The following is a 27,773-nucleotide window of genomic DNA, read 5'->3' on the forward strand; positions in this document are numbered from 1 at the left end:
TATGCTCCCCTATGTTCACTGCAGCCTTATTTACAGTAACCAAAAGATGGAGACAACCTACGTGTCTATTGATAGATGAACAGATAAAGAAAATATGGCATATATACATAATATATATAGAATGAAATCTTGCTACTTTTGACAACATAGGCGGACATAGAGGGTATTATGCTAAATGAAATATCAGAGAAAGATAAATACCATGTAATTTCACTTATATGAGGAATCTAAAAAACAAAATAAATGAACAAACCAAACACAAATACTCATACACACAGGAAATAAACTATTGGCTCCCAGAGTGGGGAGGCAGGCAAAATAGATGAAGGGGATTAAGAGGTACAAACTTCCAGTTATAAAATAAATAAATTACAGGGATGTAACATATAGCATAGGGAATATAGTCAATTATATTGTATAATTTTATGGTGACAGGATCGTTTTGTAATGTATGTACACCTGAAACTAATAGGATATTGTATACCAATTATACTTCAATTTTAGCAAAGGAAGAAAAAAGAGAAAGGAGGAAGGAAGGAAGGAAGGAAGGAAGGAAGGAAGGAAGGAAGGCAATAAAGCAAGAAAGAAATAAAGAAAGAGTGAGTTTATGTGGTGCAGGCCCAGGGGAGAGGGCAGCATCCATGCGGGAAGAGGCAAGAAACTCCTCCTGCATCATTCTCTGCTGCCTCCTCTCTGTAGAACAAAAGCTTATTGGTGGGGAAAGGGCAACAAACATTCTCACCCTCAGGGAGCTGGTGAAACGCACTGTAGCTAGGGGAAGGGAGAAGTAAAAAGCCTTACCCTTGGAGCTGGATCAGGAGAACACCTCAAGACCTAGGACATGGTGCATGTGTAAGATTCAGTCAGAACACCAGGGACCACTCCGCCCCACCACCAGTGCCCTTGCAGGGCCAAGCCAACAAGCCTGAATAACAAGTAGCAGAACCGCTGGGATGGGACAGGAGAGAAATACCAGAAGACCTTCTCTGAGATGAAAAGGGAAGATCTAAACTGCAGGGCTGAGCAGAGAATGCTCAGGCAAAACCACCTCCACCTCCAACACAAGGTATCTCTAAAGAAATCTGAAGGCTGTGGTGTTCTGGGGTAACCACAGCAACAACAAACCTCAAGCCCAGCCCAACTCCTAACTTGATTAACTTCCCACACACACACATACACACACACTAAAGGCCTAGGAGAAGGAAAAGTGTGCCATTTCCAGGGATAAACAGTACCTCAGTTTCTATTAGCTACATAAGATGTCCGGCTTCCAATAAAAATTATGAGGCAGGAAAAAACCCAAGACACAAAGCAATCATCAGAAGCAGACTCAAATATGACATAGATGCTGGAACCATCTGACAAGGAACTGAAAATAACTATGATCAATATGTTAAACACTCAAGTAGAAAAAGTGGACAACGTGTACAACCAGGTAATTTCAAGCAGGGAAATGGAAACTGTAAGAATCAAATGGAAATGTAGAAATTTTTGAAAATACAATAATAGAGATAAAGAATGCCCTGGATGGGCTCATGAGTAACCCTCTCTCTGCTGAGGAAAGAATCAGTTAACTTGAGGCGGGTCAATAAAAGTTACCCAAACTGTAACGCAAAGAGAAAAAAATGAAAACAAAGAAACAGAACATCCAAGAGGTGAGAGACAATGTCAAGCAGTGTGACATACACATAATTTAATTCCAGAAGAAAAGAGAAGGAATGGGGCAAAGAAATATTTGAAGAAACACTGGTTCAGAATTTCCCAAAATGAATGACAGGCACCAAACCACAGATCTAAGAAGTACAGAGAATACAAACCAAGTAGAAGAAGAAATACAAAAACAAAACAAGACAAATCCTAGGGATAATTTAGCTGTTACTCCTGTACCAATGTTATCTGCCTTGTTCTGACCATTGTACCCTGAATCATGTAAAATGTTGGCATCAGGGGAAGCCGGGTAAAAGGAATATGCAGGAATTCTCTGCTATTTTTGTAACTCTTCTATAATTCTAAAATATTTAAAATTAAAAAGGTTTAAAAATGACTTTACCATTAGGTGCTACATTGAGAAGGTACTAGTAATGCCTAGAAAATTAAAATAACTTTCTAAAGTACTCTCCATAGTCGCTTATCTCCCACCTCTGGCATTTGTGTTTAGAGTTTGTTTGTTTAGCTTTTATTTTGTTTTTATTTATTTATTTTAAAAAATTGGGGAAGGCAACTTCCTTTTTTTATTGAAGTATAGTTCACACACATTGTTGTGTTAGCTTCAGGCTTACAACACAGTGATTTGACAAGTCTACACATTATGCTATGCTCACAAGTATATCTGTCACCATACAAAGCTATTAAAACACCATTGACTAGGGGCGCCTGGGTGGCTCCGTCAGTTAAGCATCCAACTTCGGCTCAGGTCATGATCTCATGGTTCTTGAGTTCAAGCCCCACAATGGGTACTCTGCTATTAGCACAGAGCCTGCTTTAGATCTTCTGTCCCCCCCCCTCTCTGCCCCTCCCCCACGGGTTCTCTCTCTCTCTCGCTCTCTCTCTCTCTCTCTTTCTCTCTCAAGATAAATAAACTTAAAAAAAACATACCATTGACTATATTCCCTATGCTGTACTTTTCATCATCGTGACTTACTCATTCCAAAACTTGAAGCCTACTTCTCACTCCCTTTCACCCTTCTTGCCACCACTCCATCCCCAACCTCCTCTCCAACAAGCACCAGTTTGTTTGATTTTGGAGTTTAAATCAGATCTGTGGTATGTCCAAGGAACCCAAGTACTATTTACAGTATTATTCTATGGAAAATACCCCTAATCCAAACACCTAATTTACGATGGAACTTTAAGAGCAGAGCAGATTTGTGAGTATCCTGGTTACCTAGGATTTCAAATACACTTTTATTCCAAAAAGTTTAAAGCAATTTCTTTGATACATACTGATGGTGCAGTGTCTACAATTGGGTGGGAGCTGAAAGCTGAATGGGGCGTGGCTCCGGCCCTCCAGGAGTAGGTCACATACAAGGGGTAAAAAGAGAGTCAGGAGGCCAGGCTCCCCTCGTGCAGGCAGGCAGACCTTGGTGGAGTTAGACTTTCAGGCTCCAGCAGCTGGCTCCCTAATTGCAGTTCAGGCTGCAACTGTTGCTACAAAGTTGTCAGTAAAGATAGGCTGATCTAAAGAAGAGCTATAAAACCAGATAGAGAAAGCACCATGCAGTAGACTAGTTTGGGAAAAAGGAGCTTCAGTTGGAAGAATGAGAACAGATTTCAGAGAGGAACATCTGGGCGGAGAGGTTGGGAGCCCAGAGTTTTCTGGTGAAGGACTGTGCTCAGGGAAGGAGTGCCAGAGCAGGAGCAAGAGAATAAGGATTCGGTGGTAGGACAGGAAGGACAGGAGAGAGCAGCAGGAAATGAAGGTGAAGAGATAAGCTAGGATCAGATTGTGGGGTCCTCCAAGCTTGCCTACGTAAGGTCATATGTTTTGGAGAATACAATAAAAAGGTAAACCCTGTCTCTTAGGAACAGACAAGCATGCCAAACAGTTCCTCAGTGGCTTTCAACTAGTTGTTTTGAATTCAATATTCTCTCCTCTTTCAAATCTTTTCCCATAAAGTTGTAATAATTCTGAGAAGAAGCACCTGTCTGAGCAGCTTAAATAAAGTTTTTTGTGCTAAAGGCTCCTGGACACTGCCAGTTCTGCCCTCGGTCACGTGAAGGATTTGTCTTTAGCTGCTTCTTCCTGTGTCTCTTTCTGCTTGTCTCCCCCAGGTGTTCATGTTTTTCCTTCTCTTCCTAGTAAAACTTCTTCCCAACTGTATACAACTCACCAGTGTAGGACACCTTGAACATGTTTTTAAAAGATTTCCCCACATCATTCTGGGACCAGAGGAGTGTGTATTGGGGTCAGAGACCTCAGAGGTGAGACATAGCCTGGTGAGGAGCCAAGATCTGAAGCTCTGGAACCTTGGCCCCAGCACCCACCAGATGAGTGACCTTGAGGTAAAATAGAGATAATGAGCATGCCCAACTGTCTGGTGGAAGAGAGGATTAAGTAAACTAGTGTGTGTGAAATGTCAGACATGGTGCCCAGTGTACCAACATAAGAGCAGCTGGGATAGAACATGGCAGTCCCCATCTGTGACCACAGGGACCTCCAAGATGCTGAACTGTCTAAGTACTTGGGAACCACTGAAAGCAGGAAGAGAAGGGGAGCTATTGGGGACCCAAGAGCTGAGCTTGAGCCCACTGCCTCCTAGGAAGAATGGACCTTCTGACTCCAGGTCCAAATGATCCCTATTGAGCTAAACTCCTATGCCCAGCCCTCAGGACCCTTGTGAACTCCATTGCTAGTGACTCTTGGATCCTGCATGCTGGCCAGGCTGGTCTCTACACTGACCTCCTGTTCTGGAGTCAGTCAGCTTTCTGGTACCCCTCTCCATGATACCAATCTGTTCCCTTACCTCATTCCCTCTCTGGTGACCCCTTCTCAGTCTCAGGCCCAGCCTCCTTCCCTGATCATCTGGCTTGCATCCGGCCACCAATTCTGAAGCCCACAGTACCAAGAGTACTCCCTGCTGGACACCCAGTCACTCAGAGTTTTGCCTCCCCATGTACGTAATCAGTTCCTGCAGGCTGGGAGACCTAGCTTCATCCTCCTTTTCCAGCTCCCCAAACAGCTGGGGACATCCTGCACAAATAGCAGGTGTCCTATTCATGCATGTTAATTAAGCCTCAGTGCAGGACCTCACCCTTGACTCTATCAGGGGATAAGCCAGTGGTCTGGTTAAAAAACTACAGATCCTTTCTGTAAACACTGCTTCCTACCCAAAGAGGCTGAGCAGGCTGAAATCTGAACAGCAGCCCTGGCCATACATTCACATAAAGGGGCCCCTCACCCGTGCGTCTCCCTTTAGTCTCCCCCAGTGCACGTTTTTCCACTTTATATGAGGCCCCAGTTCAGACCATCTCTCCATGGAGCCTTTGCTCTCTACTCCCACTAAAGCCAAGTTTGTCCATCCTGGGCTTCCCCCATCGTCACAAGTGCTCTTGTAGCCTGTTCTTAATGGGAAACATAAGGCAGGACAACAGTGACAGCCTCAACTTCTGAAAAAATCCCTTGGGAACAAAACTGCTTTGCATGGGCACAATAAAAATATAATAAAATGTCAGCTTTTCTAGTTTCTGCAGTCTTGTGACAAAATACTCTGTACACATAGGATGTACGTCACACAGAGGTTCCATCTGTCCCAGCGCACCGAAGATCAACAGAGCTGACCCTCAGCAAAGGTGCCCAACTACACAGTTCACCACTAATTCTATCTCCCTCTTCCTTTATGTTTCCCTCCTGTCCTCTCGACCTTGGAAGTGGGACTCACAACCTAGTTTGTAGGGCCCGGTGCAAAATGAAAACATAGGCTCCCTGTTCCAAAATTATTAAGAATTTCAAAATATCCTAGGACAGCAGAGCATTTCGTTTCATATGGGGCTCCTTCACTTGTCATGCTGGGAGGCTGGACTCCTGTCCACAGGCAGAATCCAAGGCTAGTCCACTTTCTCTCCCTCCATCACCACAGGAAGAATTCCTGCTTCAAAGTGCAGCTTCATACCATTTATTTGTATTTAAGCCTCTTATCTATGATTTCAGGATAAAAAGCATTTGTCCCTCCTTAAAGGACCTTAAAGCATCCGCAAGCAAATGAGGGTATCTGAGGTAGGAAGTGGGACAGACAGGATTGGGTGAGTGACAGAGGAACCCAGTGTCACGTAGGACTGCTCAAAACTTAAAAGTGAGCCAGCATGGTCTCTCCAGTGCACAGTGAGGTGACAGACAGTCAGAAGGGCTGTCCTAAGTTCTAACACCCTCACTGCCCTAGAGATGCTGGCTGAGAACCAAGGCCCAACTCAGCTCCTGAAGCCCTCCTGCTGTCCAGTCTGCCAGCACATCTCCCCACACCCCAAACACAGGTTAGATGCCCCACTGTGCAGAATCTCCCTCCCACTACACCCTAACTCTTCTTCTTTCTGCACCAAGACCTCCTGATGCCCCCCAAAAGGCCCAGAAATGCATCTGAATGCCTGCCTTTACCTTTTTAAGTTTATTTAGGGGCACCTGGGTGCCTCAGTCAATTGGGTGTCCGACTCTTGGTTTTGGCTCAGGTTGTGATCTCACAGTCGGTGAGTTTGAGCCCTGCGTTGGGCTCTGTGCTGACAGCACAGAGCCTGCTTGGGATTCTCTCTCTCCCTCTCCCTCTCTTTTTGCCCCTTTCCCACTTGCTCCCCACCCAATGTAAACTTTAAAAAAAAGTTTACTTATTTATTTTGAGAGAGAGAAAAAGCATGCCTGTCCTACCTTTTCAACCCCAAGTCACAAAGTTGCTGACAAAGAAGCATATCACCAAAATGCATGCAGAGGAAAAAGCCCACTTCCTGTCCTCACAGCCCCAAGCACCTGGCTCTCCAAGTACCCAGGACTTGGAAATGGATTTGACTTGTCCAAAACAGCTTTAGCAAAGTGGTCACAGGGTATCCCTTAGAGCTTATAGTGAGACACAAACAATGGAAGTCAAAAACTCAGCATCTTCACTCTTTGCCTTAGCTTCCCAGAAGGCACGAGGGGTTGGCTGTTGAGCACAGGAAGTTGGGATTTACTGTACAGGCAGCTACTAAGGTTTTATAGCAATTTCTATATCCCTTGATTTAAATGCATCTTAAGGTGCCCTCAAAATTTTCACCTTCTTGCAGATCACGGCTTGTGGCTCCACCTCACCACAAATCTGACCCTGCTCTTGCTACCACCAACCCTGCAAAAGCTGGCAGAGAGTGACAGAAGAGCCACCCATGGAGACAGTAGACACGACTGCCTCACACAGACTCACATTCTCAGAAGTTTGGATTATAAAAGAGGAATAATTTGGAAAGCTAAATTGTTTTATGGAACCATGTCAAATTTATATCCAAAAGTTCTACTTAAAAATATGAAGTCAAAGCCAAAAGTTATGCCACTAAGACTTAAATAGGAGTCTGGATATCCTATAGTGAAGGAATAACTAAGCCACAAACAAAAAAAAATTCTGTTCACTTGAGGAGATAAACATTTAGGCATCCTAAGGCACAGGATTTGATCACATTTTTCTACTTCTCTTCCCAGATAGTTACAAAAAAAATCCATGCTATTATGTGAGAAGCCAATGCGATAATCAATGCCAACAAAATGTCTAGGGAAAGGGAGAGGAGGCACATGCTGTTCTCTCTGTGTTTTAGAGACAGAAAATAATTACATCGATATCGATCATAGACAGTCACCAATGTGGTATTCTCCGTCTGCAAGCTTCACAGCACCCTAGAAGGTGGCCACGGTCAGGTCAGACCTGATAACTAATCTATCTTAATTCCTTCTTTCAGAGACAAGGTTCCCAAAGGGTCAGTGTTGTGTCCTCATCATCTCGGAGAGTGGATGTTAGAGTACCCTCCAGGGACAGTTGTTTGGCAAAGCTGAGAAGAAAAGAAGTTGAAGCAGTGCTTTGCGTGTTGCAGAAGGTTGGGACTGGGTAGGGCCTTGGAGGACACTAAGCCAAGTCTCTTCGGAGAGAGGAGGAAACCGAGTCTTAAGGGGCTTGAGTATATTGGTCAAAGTCACACAGCTCCCCGTGCTCATGTCACCATGCTACCTGCCTCATAGGTAGCTTTAAGCTTTGCCTAACTATTATCATCTGGAAGCATTCATGTGTTTTTATTATTATTTCTTTAAACACAAAGAATCCCCATTCTCGTTCTGGGTTCAGCAGATCAGTTACCTTTGTTTAGAACTGAGTGTGGGAGACCTAAAATTTTCCCATTGACTTTTACTAAATCACTCTTACTTCTGGACTACTGATACCCCAAACACAAAATCAATCTCTCTACGGTTATATTTAGAAACCCAAATAAGTTACTTCAAAGACCTATTTCACCCTTATAAGGTCTCATCACTTGTTCTAACTCATAGAAAACAGATTTCAAATCAGACCTTTTCCATTGTCTTCTTTCCCCTTGACTGTGTGTAGATCAAAAAATCAGGAACCAGGATTACAAAGGTCCTCAAATGTAATCCAGTCCAGCCACAACTCTGATCCTAGAATCATGAATTATAACCTCCTGACCAAGGGGCCATCCAGTTGGTGACCAAATTCTCACAGTAACAGGATTCCCACTTTGCTCTGGAACATCACTATTTGAAAGTTGCTCCATATGTAGACTTTGACTCGACCTTCCTGAAGCTTCCTCGGACTAGTGGATTTTTTCAAACTACCCTATTTCCTCAGAATACAAAAGATTGCCACCACAATCTTTTGTGGTAAGAACAAAAAAAAATGAAATAAATTGTACTTATGACAGTTAAATATGTATAAATGTATCTAAAGTGTGTGTCTATTCACTCATCCTAAGAAAACAGCCCACTAGACTTTCACCAAATCTGGAAGGTATGTGTGGGTTGATCTGCCTTAAAACACAGGCTGTGTGCTGCACATGCGAGCAACACTGGGTAGCTAGGATAACAGTGTCTCCAACAGAAAGTCAGCCATATCTCAATGCAAATAAATTCAGGGGTAGGGGGCCTATGTCACTGCTGACTGAGAATAACAGGCCTTGTGTATCAAGACACTGTACACAGAAAAGCAGAGGTTTCAAATATGAATGTATATGAAAAATCACAAGGGCCAACATTCCAAATGGCAGGCATTAACTTATAACCAAGTTCTTTTGAAAGTGCTTTGTATGTGGGAAGCTCTTGTGGCATTCTCCAGGGCGAGTGGCAACCAGGATTTGCTTTTTAAGGATGTTTATGACTTTCCCTGGGGGTCCACCAGTAAGATATTGTATGTGGAAACATTTCATAAACTTCAAAGCGCTATAAAATGTGCTGCTACGACATCATGATATTTTGAATTCTTACTGAGTGCCCAGCATGTGCTTGTACTTGCTAGCTGCCAAATGTGCTAGGTATTTTTCATACCTCATATAAATGAGTAACAACAAAAACATCCTGATGACCAAAAAGCTTGATCTTGTACAAGATTTCTTTACCTGGCTCTAGGTATATGAAAATGATTACCAAAATTACATGAGTTTATGGTTCACATATAAAGTGGGAAAAAATCATAAGATGGGGAAGTGTCCAAAGAGAACAGGCATACATAGCAGTGAGAGCCATTTTGATATGACTAAACAGACTCTGTCTTGCTTGCAGGCAATGAGAGGGTCGTTATTGGGAATAAGGTAATAGTGGACACGGCCACACGTCTGAGAAGTTGAAGTAGATTCTCTCCAGAAACAGGAGGGAGAGGTGGATGCCCTCGGAAGTTACTTCCTCTCCCAAATTATTAGTTGATTTTTGCCCCAGTAACAGTGGAAAAGTTGGCAAGAAGATACTAATGAAACTTCCAAGAAACTAGACAAGGCCAATTTCTCCTCCAAGTAGACACAATCACACACAAACTAATATTTGGCTGTTCTGTGCCCATGAAAAAAAAGCTAAGCCATTCATGTCACTAGTTTTCATGTGCTGTGACTGTACAATATAAGCTAGTGGTTAAGGATGGGGACTCTGGAATCAGACTTCCCAGGCTCAAATCCTGGCTAACGGCACAACCTTGGGCGATTTACTTAATTAATCTGAACTCAATCTTCATCCCTCCACATAGGGTCATTAAGAAGAAAAAGTGAATTAATAAATATAAAGTTCCCAGAACAGTGTCTGGCAAATGTTAAGTGCTATAGACCACGTGTTTGCAGTTCTGTTCATGGGCCTGATACCCAGGCCAGATCTCCAGGAGAAGGGCCCAGGGAACAGATCAATTAAAACTGCCTATCATCCTCTGTTTGGGTTTCAATATTTTTTCTATTTCTTTTTCTTCCTTCCTTCCTTCCTTCCTTCCTTCCTTCCTTCCTTCCTTCCTAATGAACACAAGAACTCCCTTCTTCTGCCAGGGAACAACGAACCTGTCCACTCAATAAACATGGTTTTCATGAGAAAGTAAGTAAAACAGCTGTCTCTGAGAAATACAAACCCACACTATGTGCCTTTGCTGTGGCTCACCCTCTGCCAGTCATTGCCAAAGCCAGACGCCCGCTTCCCGCTATGGTGACCCGCCTGGGTACCTGGACCCAGATGCCCTTCCTTCTCCTTCCCACCCCAATCCACAAACTTGCCAACCTTCTATGAAATCCGAGGCCGAGTAGGGGCGCCGACTGGGGCTGCCGTCCGCAGGGCCGTTCAGGGTCTCCACGGCCGATTCAATGGCTTCCACCAGTTCATCCCGCTTGTCTTTCCTCACGGGTTTCTCTTCGGGGTGGCGGGTCAGGCCCGTCTCCAGCTGGTACACCTTCTGCAGAGTGAAGCTATCGAAAGGCACAGCAGCATACTCGGTGGCCAGCTTGACGCCGGTGTGCACCTCCGCCTTGTCCACCTGGGAGTGCAGGAAGGCCAGAAGGTCCGCCTGCGTTTTCTCTGGGGGGCCCTGATCCAGCCCCAGGCCCACAGCGTCGCTGGGGTGATTCTGCGCATTCTTGAGCCGCTCGCTCCTCTCCTGCAGCTCCTCCTTGAGCTGCGCAATCTGCCTCTTGAGACTGCTGATGTAGTTGCGATGCTGTTCCTCCCACTCCTGCAGCGCGGCTTGGTACCCCTCCTTGCCCGTGGGGCCGTTAGCCCTGGGCAGCCCCAGCTGCTCCTCGTCGCCCTTCGGAGTGCAGGCCAGCATGTAGAGGACGGAGACGGCGCAGCAGAGCAGCACCAGCAAAAGCACTACTCGAGACACCCACGCAAGCAACCCCCGGCGAACCATCATCACTCAGGAATTGGCCATGCGTCCAGACCTGGCGACATTCCAGAATGCCAGGGCGCCTCAGAAGGGCTTCCCTGGACTAGACTGCAGGGAGCGTGTGTCTGGAGCCCCCAAGCTGCTTTCATCCATTTCTTTCTACAATGTGTCTGGTCCCTTGAAGTCAGCCACCGCGTGGAGCACTTTTCCTATTTCTAAAGGATGATCTTCCAGGCCGGAGCAACGAGTTAGGTGAGACCTCCAGCTTTTCACACTCATTCCCATCATAGTCTCCCAGACGTGCAGCAGACCACAATAGGGGACCTGGGAAGAGACCAAATGACAATAACTCTTAAAAGACAGTAACGTCTTTATGCTCTCTGTGGCAATCAACATTCAATAGACTTCCCATGAGGTTTACAGAAAATGTTTATGCCAGGGGATTAAATATTGTTAAATGTTTCTAAATCAGAATACAAACATTCATTTGTAGATGAGTGCACATAAAAAACAAAAGATGCAGGAAAAAGACTGGAAGGAAATATGGCAAAATGTGAATTCCCTCTGAGTGAAAGCATTAATGGTGATTTTCCTTGCTTCTCTAGATTTTTCTGTATCTTAGAAATTTCCCGCAGTGGCACATATTATTTTGATGGCTAAAAGGGGAAAAGCTAGGGGCGACTGGGTGGCTCAGTCGGTTGAGCAACCAACTTCAGCTCAGGTCATGATCTCAAGGTTAATGAGTTCCAGCCCACATCGGGCTTTGGGCTTTGTACTGACTGCTCAGAGACTGGAGCCTACTTCGGATTCTGTGTCTCCCCCTCTCTCTGTTCCTCCCCTGCTCAGACTCCATCTCTCTCTCTCTCAAAATTAAATAAAGATTACAAAATAAGAATAATAAAAAAATAAAATGGTAAAAGCGAAACTTTAATGAAACTGAAATTGCAGGCAGGGCCTTCTCCATCCAGGGCCCGCCCAGCACTGATGGATGCAAAAGGTGAGCCTACATGCTCTCACCTGTGTGCACTCATTCTTGGCAGGGCTGAAAGCTGACAAAATGGTCTTCAAACTCCCCAATGAGGAGGTGGGGAAGAACCTGGAGCTTGAAATATGCAAATAGTAAATGTGGATGATAACATATTAAGATGGAATCTGGGGACCATTGTTCCAGCGAACTCTCCAATCATGCTTGCAGACAGGGGATGATAAGTTTACCATAGAAAGGGATAAGGTTGGGAGAACAGAGACCAGAAATACCTGTCTTGTTAGGACTCAAATCCCAGGCATGTCTCTGCTCCAGCCCCTAGAAGGAATTCTGTGTCCTGACTGATCATCAAGAATACCCAGACAGATTACAGAGCCTTCCATTTGAATACATGCTCTGCATCTCAACTCCAAACCATTTGTAACAAACGAGAAGCCAACCTAACTTGCCTTCTCCATTTCCCCCAGGCTCCCTTCCTTCCTCCTCCACCCATTGTGGACACCCCAGAGCACACTGCTTCAATGTTCTCCCTTCCTCCTCAAGCCCCTTTGCTCATCTCCCCCTACCCATCTCTCTGAGCCAGAAAACAGAGAGAAATAATGGTAACTGGAAAATAGATCAAATAAACTTTCTGTCTTAGGGAGATTTTTATAAAATCTTCTCAGGTGCATCTTTTTATATAACTTATCTTAAAAGCAAGCTCCCTGAGGGTACTATGTCCTGGCCATTTTATAAAAATTTGACATTTTAAATAATTCCCACAATGACAAAATTATTCTTTAGAGAGTCTTCATCCAACCCAGAAAATCCAGATTCTGAGTCAATAATCATCTAATTTACTGGTGGTCTGTCCAGCATTCTCTCGATGCTGACAATATAGTAAACAATAACAGCCTCATTAACTTTATCTGATATTCACCTGCTATGTCTCTTGCACAAAGAGAATTCTTCTTCTATTACGCTTGTGATGTGCCTCTTACATGTACCATTATGTTACCAAAATAGTTTGTTTCTCAATTTTCCTTAAAAATTCAATTCCAATATTCCCCTTGGCCCAAGGAGTCTCTCTCCTATAATTTATAACAATACACAGTTATTAGTGCTAAGTTTAAAGTGCATGTTTAGCCCGGGAAGCCTTTTCTGTCTGATGAAAATCTTGGGATTTGTATAATTACTATAATTCTGTGATTAAAAACATCTCAGCTTTGGTATTCAGGCACCTTGCTGTTTTTAATGAAATCTCTCAGATGAACTCATTATATCCAAGTATCAAATTACGAGTGAAGACATGTTATCACGTTTTTCTACCATTTTAAAGACTTTTACTTTAAATGGGTGTCATTAAAGACAAAATAAGCAAATCAAAAAACAAAAATGAGACATTCAACATTACTTATTGTGCCACGGAAGCAAAGTGGGCCATCTTTCTAACAGATTTTTTTAATGGAATAATTGCTACATTTGCATAATAAATTGAAATCATTTGCTTAACGAAGCAATATATTAAAGCTATGGCTAAAGAAATTTAAAACTGTACAATAATTACTTTGTTCGGTTCTGTAAAGCTTTTTGAAGTCCAGCCCAGCTTTTGAATTTCACTGGTGTAAATTCCAAGGTTATTTGAAATTCCACTCTTCAAGATGTAAAAGGACAAAAAAACAGATCCTAGGAAGAAATAACTCTTGAAAAGAAATAACAAAAAGCCATAAAAATTACTGCCAAAGAAGAAGTGATGAATTTTTCCTTTTAAATGTCAGGAGCAGATATTACATGTCAGATACAAAGTTCTACATCCTTTAACAGACAAAATGTTTTCTAACTCTTCTTGCAATCTAATCCATAATCAAAACAGTAACAACTGGTGAAACTGTAGAGGCTCAGAGTGTACGCTTCCTGAAGTCAGGAGGCTTATGCTTCTTGCTTCTCCGGAGACTTCAGCATTTTCATCTGGCAGCACAGAACATCATTCATAAGAGCACATGTTACTTTCACCAGCTCTTCCACATACAGGAAAGAACACCTCAATGAGACCAGACCAAACCGTTGAGCTAAACCTGGAGGTAAACCAGACCCAACATCGAGCTAAAAGGCACCTTGCAATCTCTCCCTATCTCTACAGGGGTGTTAGGAGAATTAAGAGTTAACATTTATCATGTGTTTACAGACCTACAGATGGAAAGCACCATGTAATTACCAAGGACTATTACAAGTTAGAGGTGACAGTGAAAATATAGCTTTATGTGCTCACAGCAGCATTGTTCTACTATTTTTAAAACTTAGAAAAGGCATCCAGATTTTAGACTAGTTCAGTCTTTGGGGGTATATGGGAACAGGGAAGGAGTGGAGAGCAAGCTGGAGTGCTGTCAATAACCAATTTTAGAATATTGGGGGGAAGAGAGATGTGTATTCTTTTTTTTTTAATCACAGAAGATCCTTGTGTTCATCAGATTTCTTGCCACTGACATTTTTTAAATCTTTTTTTTAAGATTTCATTTTTTTAATCTCTACAGCCAATATAGGGCTCAACCTCACACCCCAAGATAAAGAGTCACATGCTCTACCAACTGAGCCAGTCAGGTGCCTCTCTTACCACTTACATTTTTAAATGTCTGTCTTTACTAATTGCTCTCCTCAATACTTTCCTGGCCCTGGCCAACTCCCCAAGGATGATTCTGTGATACCTCTTGTCCAAAACACTGAATTTACTGACTAGAATGAAGGGACTATCCTAGCACAATGGTCTTGCTACCAGTCTTGCAATTCCTGGGCAACAAAACCACAGGGTAAAGGCTTCTTTGTAGTCTACTACAAAGGCAAAACAATGCTGAAGAGCAACGCTTTCTAGTATCCACCCAGGTCTGAGCCCACCTAAAGCAAGGTTATTCCCCAAACTCTCAGAATGGAAAAGCATTCTCAGTGCAGACTGGTGTTCCATCATCGATGGGCCAGAATCACCCTAATTGCTTTCTCCCTGGAGTATGTAGATGGAGGATTGTTTACGGAATCTACAGCACTTTCTGAACGTTTAAGCCAGAGAGTCTGAAAGACACACCGGACCTGTGCCAAGGCATCCAGCAATGGAGTGGGTTTCTCAGATTCTAGGTACAAGTTATCTGATGGCTCTGACATCCTGCTGGGACCAGAAAGCATGCAGGACATCACTCAAATCTCCAAATAACCCAGCAGTAGGTCAGAATCACGGTGTACTCCATCTACAATACTGCTGTTACCATACTTAAATAGTTATTAAGCACCCGCTATGTTGAATGCACTCCTATAAGATGTTACAGGAGAAGATGAACCAGGTATAAATTCCAACACCAGCAGGTTTATACTGTGCTTAAAGCTTTCTTAAATGACTGCAAGCCCCAAATAGGCAAACACCATTAAAATAAATTAATGCCATGCTCCCACCTACCAAATGTATATGGAAAACAGGAGTGTTGAGAAGAATAAAATAATAAATTTTAAAATGACAAGCTTCGGGGGCACCTGGGTGGCTCAGTCGGTTGGGCGTCCAACTTCAGCTCAGGTCATGATCTCACGGTTCGTGGGTTCGAGCCCCACATCGGGCTCTGTGCTGACAGCTCAGAGCCTGGAGCCTGCTTCAGATTCTGTGTCTCCCTCTCTCTCTGACCCTCCCCCGTTCATGCTCTGTCTCTCTCTGTCTCAAAAATAAATAAACATTAAAAAAAAATAAAAAAAAATAAAATGACAAGCTTCGAACTTAAAATAAATGGTAGAATCAACAATATTTGCTAAGATAAGATAGCCAAGTGGCTGCGGGTATCATTTCATCTTAGAGCAGAAGCTCTTGGAGGCTAAAACCAAGACAAGCCTAACTTTGGGCCAGAGTCCAATACTTACTCCAAATGGAGACAGTGGAAATTAGAAATTCTATGACTAGGACAGAAGTGGTTATTAGGATGGGTATGTGAACTTCACTCTACAGATTCCAGTGAACACTTTGGTCATGAGAGCTGTATACTATGACAGAGAGCCTGCCAAGATGTGTCTATTAATGGCCACAAGATGCTTATAAATCACCAAGGACTCCAGAACAGGCCCCACTGATGAAATGCATTCAGGGTCAGCAGAGTCAGAAAGGACAGTGGTTTCATGGTGAGACCAGGTCAGGCAGCACTATACACTACAATGACAGACCTTGTGAGTGATAAAGGAAACTATTCAAGGAGTGGCAATAAATTCTACAAGACACCCCACCCTGTGTGCAGGCACAGCCAAAAGGGTTGATGGGGGGAAAAACAAGCAGTGTCTACTGAGTCAGGAAGTGGTAGACCAAAGCCCCAGTGCTGCCGTGTGAGTCTCTTCCACTCTGGGACAGACAATCAGCTCTTTCACGGCAAGGGCATAAGCTAACCTTCGGTCAAAGGATTAGCCGTACTAATAGAACACAAATTGAGGTTATATCTCTTGGATAAACATACCATCCTGGACATGTGTGGAAAAGGCATCAAGTACAGATTCTTATTCAGAGAGCTTCCAAATGCTCTAAAAAATGTGTATGTGATATAAATGTATCTAACACTGTAAGCTTTACTCAAACACATGGCTTCTTGGTAATTTCTTCCACTTCAGGCTAACTCTTCTGTGCAGGGCATGGTGGCCAGCTTCCAGTGTGACCCTCAACATTGTCTCCCTCTGGATTTTCATAGCTCTGTGTTTGCCTCCTACATCATACTGTGGATTTGATATGAGTGACCGATAACATATGGCAGAAGTAGAGCACAATTCTGCAAAATTCAACAGAAAACAGATAAAAGCCGTTACGAGAGCTGAAAAACCCTAAAGCTCACAGCGCCTCCTCCCAGTCCATTCTGTTTACAGACTTTTCTAAGTTTGTTCCATCTGCCTTCTCTTAAAGGAAATGAGGATATACAACTAACTCCTGCAACTGTTTCGTTGAGTCCACAATCATCTGCCTCTTGCACACAGTTAGTTTAGGGTTGAGGTACTTGCAAAGAAGTTAAAATGGCCTGAAAATGAGCATAAGGGCTCAGAATCTCCCTAAACCACATCCACCTGGAAGCATTAGAGCAAGATTTCTCAGGGGTCAGAGCTTTCTGGAATGCAGGTTACTTTTTTCCGTGAGTCTTTAGTCAGCACCTATTCTAGTGCCAAATGCCGAGGATAACCTCAGCTATGTTCCTGATAGTGAACCTACACCCGAAGCAAGGAGAGAAGCAGGCCGGTTATCACTGTCCAAGAATGAAGAGGTGCTGAAGCCGAATCCCAGAATGGGAGCAGGGCTTCCACGCCAAGTTGACAATCAAACACCCAGAGTGATCTGTCGAATTGGCCATAAAGAATCTGAAGCATTTCTCCCTGACACCGGCTACCTGGCCTGGGCCTGGGACTATGCCTTCACACAGAAAGGAGTATACATGGACTGTGGCCTCGGTCATGCTGGCAGCTTTGCTGCTCCCTTCCTCTGACCTTGGCACTCAAGATCAGCAGTCTCCAAATTTATCAAACGTAATACCACATTCCAGGCAATAAGTAACTTTTGACATATATGTAAGTATGGAAAATTACTCATTTAGAAGTTACATACAAGTTTTACAGTATTGTTGTATTATATACTCCCAAAACAGTACTCTTAAAATAATGAAATATAAAATTTTTTTGTTTTCTCACCTTGATGACCCTTCCTGGGCACCCGCAGGGACCTAGCTCCTGATTGTGCTTCATTTCCATGGGCTCCAGTCAACAGAGAATTCCAGAGCCCAGGGAAGCCTTGCTGTTCCCTTCTTAGAGGGACTGTCCTGCCTCTGGACCACACCAACTCCATCCCAGGATCCCCAATACCTGCCTCCAGACCACATGCCCAGACCACTGCCAGGTCTCTGCCAGGAACACACTTCCTTCTCTTCCCAGAGAACTTAGAGTTGGCCTTCAAGATGACCCTTGAGGGTCTGTTCTGTGAGGTCTTCCCTATAATCTGGCTCTGAGAACACATTCTCCAGCGACCAGCACAGAGGGGCCAAAGGAATGGGGATGATTACTTATCAGTTGAAAACTTCTTAGTTGAGAGTACCCTCCCACCCTCTCAACTCCACATTGGTCTCCTAAAAGAATCATCCCAATTCCTTTTTCCCTACTTTGAAGCACAAAAAATGAAATGTGGTAAAAGAAATTGGGATCTGCTAGTCGGAAAAAGAAGGCACAGAAGTTAATCACAACTGCACATGCCAACAACTCAGGAAACAGGTCTAAGTCTCTTGTTTTGATTTCGGTTTATAATTTGCTGGCGATGCTTGGAAGAGAAGAACTGATAGAGAGGGGCTTCCTGAATATGCACAGATTTACCATTCTCCCCGCCCCTTGCCCCCCGTTGTTACCTCCAACCTTGTTTCAAGGAGAGTATCAGGGGGTCAATCAGCATAGGTGGCAGCCATGGAGCCTGCAGAGTGAGAAGAGAGAAGGGCCCTAGCACAAGAAGGCAATCCTCAAGGGACTCAGAGTAAGCCTAAAGAGAACCTTTTCCCAGCAGGAAGGAGTCTCAAGCATATACGCAGGGCTGAGTCAGCTGCCAAGATGCCGCAGAGAGAGACCTGCCTCGTCTCCCTCTCCGGCTCAGTCCCACAGGGCTCTCCGCGGCTGGGGGAGCCGCCCTGCACCCTGAAACCAGGCCTCCAATACCCTTCATTGCTCATAATTACAACCACTTACTGAGCATTTACTTTGGGCCAGACATCACACTAAGCACTTTATAAACATTATCTCATTTAATCCTTAAAATAATCTTACGAGCTAAGTCGTATTATCCCCCATTAAAGATAAGGAAACTGAGACTTAGAGTAGTGAAGCAATTTTCCCAGAGTACACAGCTGGCAAGTGACCCAGCCCGGTTTCAAATCCAGTTTGGTCTGGTGCCAAAACGCTCCTCTTACCCACTAGGCTATCCTGCTCATCACCTTTAATAATCCTGAACTGCTTGCTGAGGCCCGTTCCTCATTCTGCACCCAGCATATCCAATTTTTCTTGCTTCTTAACTCATAACGAGCCTTCTTATTTATGAGCTTGTCCAGCCCCTCAGATGTGCCATTAAGCACTGTTTCTATATAATTTTTGTACCTCCCCATTTAGTTGTGGTTTGCACTTCCACATCCCTTACCAGCTATGCAAACTCACACTATCACTAGAAATAATGCCAGTCCCAGCCATGCCCAGCGTGAGCCTTGCTCTGGCCCCACAGTTGGGGCTGGGAAAAAATACCTCTGCAACACTTCAGTGGTTCCAAACAAATGCCAGGAACTTATAGCTACATATCAGGTTTAAGACAGCTCAACTAAAAAGCACTCTAGCAAGCAGAATTTTTAATCAACTGAAAGATGTTCTTCTTCGAAAGGAGTAAAAGAGACCATCTCTTGGTCAGTCAAGATACTGGTGCTGGCTGGCAACACTATGGAATTCTTTCCTGCCAAACACCGATTTCTCACTTCTGTCCTCCCAAGCATGGCACAAGGAGATGCCCATGCAATGGCCATGCACCATGTGCCAACTAATAACCTCACGTGCAGGCCAGTGTCAGCCCTGGCATCAGTGGAGACTCAGGGAAACACACCTCCTGGGGAGACCATGTCCCAAGGTCACACAGCACAGCTTCCAGGGAAATGCACGCTGTTAATTAACAAGGAGGGGATTAATTAAAAGTGAGAAATGCTGGAAGCCAAGTACCTTCTAGCTAAGTAATAAGCATAGGGCCCTAAGCAGATGCCAGGCACAGTTTCTGAGTGGTAAATATCAGTTCCGAGGTAAGGTCAGAGGTGTGAATCATATCACGCCATGCGATGAAGGCTGAGGTGGCTGCAGGGTGGGATGGGCCCCACTTTAGTTATAGTGAGGGCAGCACAAAGAAGGAAACTGGAGTTCTCTCCTCCTGATAACATGATCCATGCACCTTATTAGCAGAGAGGAGAAGAAAGATGCGAAATAAGGTTTGCCAAATGTCTCTACCACGTACCACCTAATGGCTTTAAAACATTTTTAGACACACAGCTCCCAGAGCAAGCTAAAAGTGCTCACCTGGGTCAGAGGCAGGGAACTGGTGTCCTTTCGGGCAGCCCTGGGAGGGGAGGGGGGGGGCGCCACTGAGGGCCACTGGAGAATCACTAGGCCTCCTGCATTACCTGCTGTCTCACCTAACCCCATGTGAATCAACGATGCCTGTTCTCTAGATGACGAAACTGGGATTCGGGGAGACCGGTGACTTTCCCACATAGGTAGCGAGCCCCACATCCCCAAACACCACCAGTCACCTACTTCAATCAGCCTGGCATTGCAGGGTGTAGACAGAGCTATACAACATGTAGAATTAGACAAAACCAGCAAAGGGAGGCAATGCCCACAAGCAGGGCCACAGAGAAAGAGCAGGAAAGCTGAGAACACATGCAGCAGGGGAAGTCCTAGAAAAGGACAAAACAGGCCTCTAAAGAGAGGTGGACCATAGATACCAGTCTCTCAATGTGCAAAATGGCACTATGACCTGAAGGCAAGAGTTGGGGGACATACCCAGCACTGTCTCCCCTCTCCATCCTGGGCTCCTTAGTGGGGGGACTCCCTGCTTTAGTGAAAATAGCTATGACCCAGGTGCTGGCCAAAGCCTGTTTTTCTCTGGCATATGTAGCCTTCTCATGGCTAGTGCGTGCTGCCTTCTCGGGGAGAGGGGGTCATTCTTCCCCCCACCCCCAGTCCTGGGCACCAGTCAGCCCATGCCGTGTGTGACTCTGGTCTACTTCAGTCTCATGAAACAAGGGCATGCGTGCTGCTGGCTCTCCATCTGGCATCCGAAGGCCTGAAGGAAAAACCACTGGAAACACCCTGAATCAAAAGGGTCTGACAGCTGTTCTCATGAATCAAAACATGAGTCTCATGTTCTGCTGGCATGTTTGGGGTAAGAAGGGTTAAGAAGAAAACTGCTACTTTTAGGCTGGATGAGATAAACAGCCTACCACCTTTCGGTTCTCCTCTTCCCTCTCCACCTGTAAGGGAGAGAGCAGCACACAAATGAGGGGCTTGCTTTTAGAAAGTGGTTATTACATAACAAGACTGGAGAAAGCACGGATTGTGCAGAATTATTTTAGAAACCCCATGAAGCTAGATCAGCAAAGCCTTCTCTCTTTGTGCCTTCCATCTCAATCTGGAAATAGAACCAATAATAGAGAAAAAATTAACAGGAAGATGTCCAACATTACACAAATACAAGATGTACTTTTCACAAAAATAAAACCTTGTGCTGATGGCAGGTAGTTTTTTAAGATTCTGTCCCACCCTACCACGTCTATGAGCGCCTCTTCTAGCCTTCCCTACCCCTTCTTCTAGCTGCCCACTCCCAACAGCCAGTGCTAAGCCTGTCCCTGCTAGGGGGTTAACTGATTATTAAGATATTATTACCTAAAATTATTTCAAGACATTGCTCCGATCAAGAAAGTTACCTGTAACAGACACTGTCCTATTTATACATTAAACTAGATGGCACAGAGTACTTTCTTAATCCAAGTTTGTCTTCCAGTTTAACACTATGTAGCATTCTACTAACATGTTCTCTGTAGTACTCTTAAAATATTCCATGCTCTTGGGGCGCCTGGGTGGCTTGGTCGGTTAAGCGTCCGACATCGGTTCAGGTCATGATCTCACAGTCTGTGAGTTCGAGGCCCGCGTCGGGCTCTGTGCTGACAGCTCAGAGCCTGGAGCCTGTTTCAGATTCTGTGTCTCCCTCTCTCTCTGCTCCTCCCCTGTTCATCCTCTGTCTCTCTCTGTCTCAAAAATAAATAAACGTTAAAAAAAAATATTCCATGCTCTTTCTGTAAACTATTGCCTATCTAGGACTCCACTCTAAATGCATCTTCCTCCAACTTCTCTGATGTCTCCTATGAGGCAGTTTCCATTAACAGCATACCCATTTTGCAGACATTGGGGCAGAAGTTAGTCATTTGCCCAAGTCACCTGGCCTGAAATGGCAGAACTGGGTTTCCAATCCAGGCAGTATGTCTCTGTTGTCTCTACTCTTGATCACTGTGCTACAAGGCTTCTCTATAGTTTGCTACATACTCAACAGAGGAGTGTTCAAGGTAACAGGGAAGAGCAGAGAGAAGGCTGATGTAGGACCACACCATTCACAGTGCTGGATGGGAAGGAGGCAGGAGAGGAGCTGGGACAGGTTTTATAACAAGGAGCCCCATGTAGAAGACAGCTCTCACCAGAATATGACCATGCTGACATGCTGATCTCACACTCCTGGCTTCCAGAACTGTGACAAATCAATGCTTGTTACTTAAGCCACCAGTCTATAACACGAAATTTTATAAGAGCAGCCCTCACAGTCTATAACCAGCCCTTGTGTCACAACAGGGGATTTAAACTTTATTCTATAGGTGATGGTTAGACAGCCATGTAAGTGTTTAGATAAGAGAGTCACATGATCAGAACTGAATTTTAGCAAATGGGCAGATGAGATGGGCTGGAGAGGGAAGACTGGCATTAGAGAGGCCAGGTAGGAGCCATTCCACCACTACAGTTTCTAAGGGATGTGGAAGCAGCAGCACTAAATATGGAGGAGGGCAGATTCAAGAAGTATCCCTGGGTACCACCTCCAGGACTTGGACACCAATCAGATGAGGGAGAGAAAGTGTCCATCGAGAAGAAGGCCGAGGGTTTAGCTTGCGTGACTTGGAAGCTGGAGCTACCACTGCAAAAGCCAACACACTCAAGAGAAGATTTAGCAGAAAGACGAGTTTGGTTTTGGACATGCGGACATAGCCATGGAATGACAGGTAGAGGGGGAGGCCTTCCGAAGGAGGTCCCCGCCTGTGTTCTTCGAATTGTCTGCACAGGCAAGTGCCTGCTATGCCAATTCCTGTGCCTTGATAAGACTTCACATTTATGTTTGTTTTGACCCTCTGAAGCACTATCTCATCCCCTTTTACCCTATTGGTACAGCTCAGTGGTTGACAGGACAGGTTCTAGGGTGCAGACTATTGAGTCCTACAGTTATTTGGCTTCTCCCAGCCTTTATTTCCCAAACACAGGAGCACAGAGAGGTCCGCGGTCCTTCTGAGAATAAATGAGATAGTGCATGTGAAGTGCTCGGCATAGAGCCTGGCATGAAGCTAACATGAAATCAGTGTGAGCCAAAATAAGGCCGAAGCCATAGATATAAGCCTGACACTGACATTGTTTCACTGATGAGAAAAATTAACCAAGGAGGAATAGCTGATTTTATACACATTTACCGCACTGGCATAAAGCAGTCAGAAAGAACTAGGACCCAGGGTGCCAGACTCCTGGTCTCTTTCCTCTGAACTATACTTCCAAAGTTTCAAATCAAAGTAATTCTCTCACATCCTTACTATCCCCCCAAAGCCCAGTTTGTTTGTTTGTTTGTTTGTTTGTTTGTTTGTTTCTTTGTGTGTTTCTTTGGAGAGAGAGAGGGAGGGAGGGAGGAAGGAAGGAAGAAAGGAAGGGAGGGAGGGAGAAAGGAAAAGAAAGGGAAGGGAAGGGAAGGGAAGGGAAGGGAAGGGAAGGGAAGGGAAATCTGTAATGAATCTGAAAAGTTCTCCCCAAACTCTCATTTATACCAAATAGTACAGATCTCACCAGGTTATTAGGGGAGTTTTAAAAGACAATTGCATTGAAAGGCTTAGGTCAGTGTCCAGGCACACTGGAAGGACACAGGAGTGGCTTTCTTTAGCTTCTTCAACACCGTTTGGGCCTCAGGATAACATATTTCAGGGCTGTGGACATGAGATCGTAAGCCACAAAGTTTTCTGACCAGAGGACTGACCACACGGACCTAACTTGACTATCAGACCTGCCAAGTCACTATTACAAGGATGGCAGGGTACTGTTTGGGAGAAATCTCAGAACTTCCCAGGATACTTTTGAAATGCAATTTTCCAGTGGCTCCAAATGATATGAATCAATATGCTAGTGTTCTGATTTCACCTGCTGGTAGTAGAGATATTCCTGGGGTTCAAAAGAAAACTTCAAATAACAATAAAAGCTGCTTCCAAAATAAGGCCTCAAAATGTCTCTGGTAAGAAGAGTTCCCTGATTCCTTCCTTTGACTATACATCATTACCATAACAGCTCTCAGTTCAAAGCTGCCCAAGAAGGGCATTGAATGCCTCTTCCTGAAAGATAAATTAGAATATTATCCTTCTGATGATGTACGTGAGTCTGCAACAATTGCTACGGTTCCTACACCTGCACTACATAATGTCAAAGGAGCAAAACAGAGTTTCGTCCCAGGCTACAGCGACCCCCATCCCAGCAGGTGCCTGTGGCAGATGAGCAGCTGTTCCGAAACCACCATGTGTTTGGTCTGCACCCACCGGGCTTTACAGGAAAGGCACATAGGACTCTCGTAAGCAGCATATGCCCCATAACAGCATGAACACAGAAAATAATTTTTTCTGAAATTCTGCAGTAATGTTCCAATTAAGATCAATTTTATCCACCCATTCATCAAATGTGTATTGAATGTCTACTATGTGAAAGGGGCATGTAGACTCTGGTAAAGGATAAGGAAGAGGGTCAATTGTCCTCACAAGGGTAATGGTCCCCTGGGAGGGACAGGTATAAAAATAACTGAGATACTAGGGGACTGTGATTGATCATTAGTATCGCAAACAAAGTGCTGCTCTGGCTCAGAGCAGAGAAGGACTGTTTTGGTAGGAAGGGCCAGAGAACTTTAAGATGAACTTTTCAAGGTGAATATTATTTATTAGATAGAAAGGGGGACATTTGGGAGAATCCCAAATGATTATGGATATGAAATAGCAGATCTAATGAAGGGTTTTCTAATCCCACCCTAATCCCACTACTAACACACCTTGTCTTAATTTCAAAAAGGGAAAAATTTAGAACTCTAAATATTCACCATTTTATTGATGTTATTTAATATTTTTCTAAAATTTTTTTGATCTGATTGTGTTTCTTAGTGTTCAAATATCCTTTTTCAGATGCCCCCAGGCAAGGTGAAAATAAATGCAGTGGAGCCTGCCACAGGCCTTATTTATTTTTTATATAGCTCCTTCTGTGTAGAAAGAAGACTTGGAATTCTTTTCTTGGCACCAAGCTAATGGGTCTCAAGATTGATATAAATGCAATTATTCTGTGGAGTAGTGAGTCTAAGGAGGGTTCAGCTTTTAATGAACATCACTTTATCTCTATTAAAAGCCTATAATGAGTTTAGATTTTTCAGGACTTTCCTCAGCTGCAGTAGGCTAACACTGGTGCTTGCCAACGCCTGGCAGATGTTTATCTCTAACTTTCTGGCTCAGTGATATGACTGGCATAAGCGAAATCACAATAAAATGAAGGGTACCTTTGTCACACATTCTACTGTTTAAGAATCAGACAAAAGCAGCCGAAAAGACCACAAGGAGACCATCTCCACTGCATACACTTGTGAAGCAGCACGCCCACTCTCAGAAGTGACCTCAGAAAACTACAAACAGTGCCAAACACAAACCGGCCACATTTTCAGACCCCATTCTGAAAGGAAGCACCCCCTTGGTATGGAAACTGTGTTCTTTGTCCAATTTATTTGTCAGGCCCAAGTCTTCTTCGAGGGCACTCAATCCTAGTTGCAAAGGTAATGAAATATAAGTCAATTTTCTTTAAACAAATGTGAAACTGCTTTGCAGAGTACAAACGAAAATACTCACAATGGGTGGTTATCATTACCGCTTTCATCTTCATTATGACTGGCTCTAAGAACTTGCAGACATTTCAAATGTTGCTCGAGAAAACCAAATTAGGAGGCGATAATCAGAAAAAACAAATCCTTGTTTACATAGGAATTGCAATTTAATCAAGTCTGTTTTCAGATCATTGGCACGTGCCTCTCTCCCCCAGCAATTTGCTCCTCCTGCCCCTCCCCCTCAGCAGTGCCATCCTACATACGGCACCCATCCCTTAACTTGGTGCTGGTGTTCTGAGGGGCCTTCCTCGCAGAGCCCTGCCCAGACAACCACACTCAGCACTCTCTCCCCTCAGAGACAGGAGGGACAGCTGGCAGAGACTGCTCAGCATGCAGGCTGGCTCTAAAAGATGAGCTGAGACCACCATAAACCTGGATCAGAAAGTTGTAGCAAGAGACTGAAAAGGAAGTTGCCAACTGAGAGCAGGGCAGTTAGCCCTGACAGTGTAGCTGAGTCACAGGAATACTCAAAGCCAATACTGAGCACCTTGTGAGCATCAGTGGGGTGAGACCAGAGGCATCACCTCTCTGCTGCCAGCAGGGCCCACTAAAGCCACTCCCCACCTCCCACCCACCTGTCCCCTGAAATACCAGGGCTCTAGAGAAAGGACATGGGACTGAGAGACAGGAGCCCCATTTCTATCCCAGATGCTTGCATTCCCTTCACTAGGAGGGTGGGGTAGCCATTTTGCAAAGGCCCTTAACTTTAAAATCATAGATAAATTTATGATTTACAGATAAAAACTATAGACAAAATCAAAATGCTTACTTGGCTGATAATTATATTACTTAAACTATTAGGAGTCACAACCTATGACACAGTTAGTCAGAAATGAAAGTAAACCATTGCTGAAAATGCCACGTAATTTAATAGCAAAATGTTGTGTACTTTAGAAACTTCAATATAAATAACTACTTTACTGAAATGCATCTCGAGTACAGTAAAATATAACCAGATTTGAAAATACTTGGCTTACTCTTTTCAATACTAAAATTACCAAACCTCTGTTCAATCCAGGACCGGAAAAAATATTAAAAAAAGTCTTTAGACAATAAGGAGCTTAACAAATATTTACTGAATATTCATTAAGTACCAAGTCTAATTCAAGGTATTAGATATCTATCTCTATCTACCAATATAGATAGACATATACCCATGTCTATCAATATAGATATATATCTAACCATATACCTATAGATACATAGACATAAGATCAAAGTACAGATACTTAGATATAGATGTAGCTCAAGATATAAAGATGAATAAAGTAGAGTTCCTGACCTCAAGGAGTTTAAGATATCGTGAAGGAAACAGACACATGAACAGATAAATCAATGAACAAATTAATTGCTATGATAGAGGAACAAAAGGTAAGAAGAGATCAACATAGAGCAGGAGCATTCAATCCAGCCTAGAAGGTTCCAGAAAGGCTTTCTGTGGGAGATGACACGTGAGGTAGGCCTTGAAGGAAGAGTATAGCAATGAAGAAAAAGAATGGAAGAGTATTCTTAGCAGAAATAACCAAATGGCAGAGCTTAAAGGCATGAAGCAACATGGCGCATGTAGAATGTGTAGGTGGATGGTGGTGGCTGGAATGTGGGGTAAAGCTGTAGGATCAGGTTGTGGGAACCTGGGATGCTGAATTTAGGGAGGAGATTATGAATTTGGCCTGGGTCATGTTAAGTTGAAGTGCTCTGAAACATACAGGTGGAGATGGGGAATAAGCTTATCAGAGAGGAAGTCTAGCCTGGAGATACAGATTAGGGTCATCAATATAAAATGGTCATCAAAACCTGAGAGTGGATGAAACAACTTAGGGAAACTATAGAGTCAGAAGCACATCTGGTTCAGAATCTGTAGAAACTCCAACTCTGAATGGCCAAGAAAGGGAAATGAACTTGTGAAAGAAGACCGAGAAGGAACTTCCAGAGCCTAGAGTTCACTGTACTGTCATGAACTTGGAGACAAAGGCCTTGAGTGGGTCGGCCTAAGCATTTCCAGTACAATCCACGATTGAGCAGGGAAGTCTGCCTATCCCTGGTCCAATATTAGGAAGCTCATTTTCACCACATTCTCAAACTACATTCCCCAAACTAACCTTATAATTAAGCTGGTACTTTGGTCTCCATCTGCCTGACTATCGTTTCTCAACTTGTTCAGAACTGAGAAAGGAAAATAAAAACAAGGAAATAAAAGAAAGAAAGCAATTCCTGATGTTCAGAAGCTGCCCCAACACTCTTATCAAGGCCACATATTCTC

General features: G+C 43.9%; 1 protein-coding gene across 8 annotated transcripts in view; it reads right to left on the reverse strand.

Annotated features, from left to right (window-relative positions):
* CSGALNACT1 (chondroitin sulfate N-acetylgalactosaminyltransferase 1) overlaps positions 1–27,773 on the reverse strand; it is a 262,123-nt gene that overhangs the window by 82,579 nt on the left and 151,771 nt on the right. For 7 of the 8 annotated variants that reach the window (XM_040498390.1, XM_040498138.1, XM_040498209.1 and 4 more), the window contains one exon: positions 10,196–11,123. In XM_040498390.1, the coding sequence (XP_040354324.1) occupies positions 10,196–10,826 (631 nt within the window). In that variant the 5' untranslated portion in view covers positions 10,827–11,123. Of the gene's footprint in view, positions 1–10,195; positions 11,124–13,330; positions 13,466–27,773 lie in introns of those variants that run through there. The other variant, XM_040443071.1, reaches the window with a different exon arrangement.

The sequence above is a fragment of the Herpailurus yagouaroundi genome, unplaced genomic scaffold (genome assembly GCF_014898765.1).
Source record: "Herpailurus yagouaroundi ecotype Mexico unplaced genomic scaffold, PumYag 28, whole genome shotgun sequence".
In the NCBI taxonomy this organism is placed as follows: Eukaryota; Metazoa; Chordata; class Mammalia; order Carnivora; family Felidae; genus Herpailurus; species Herpailurus yagouaroundi.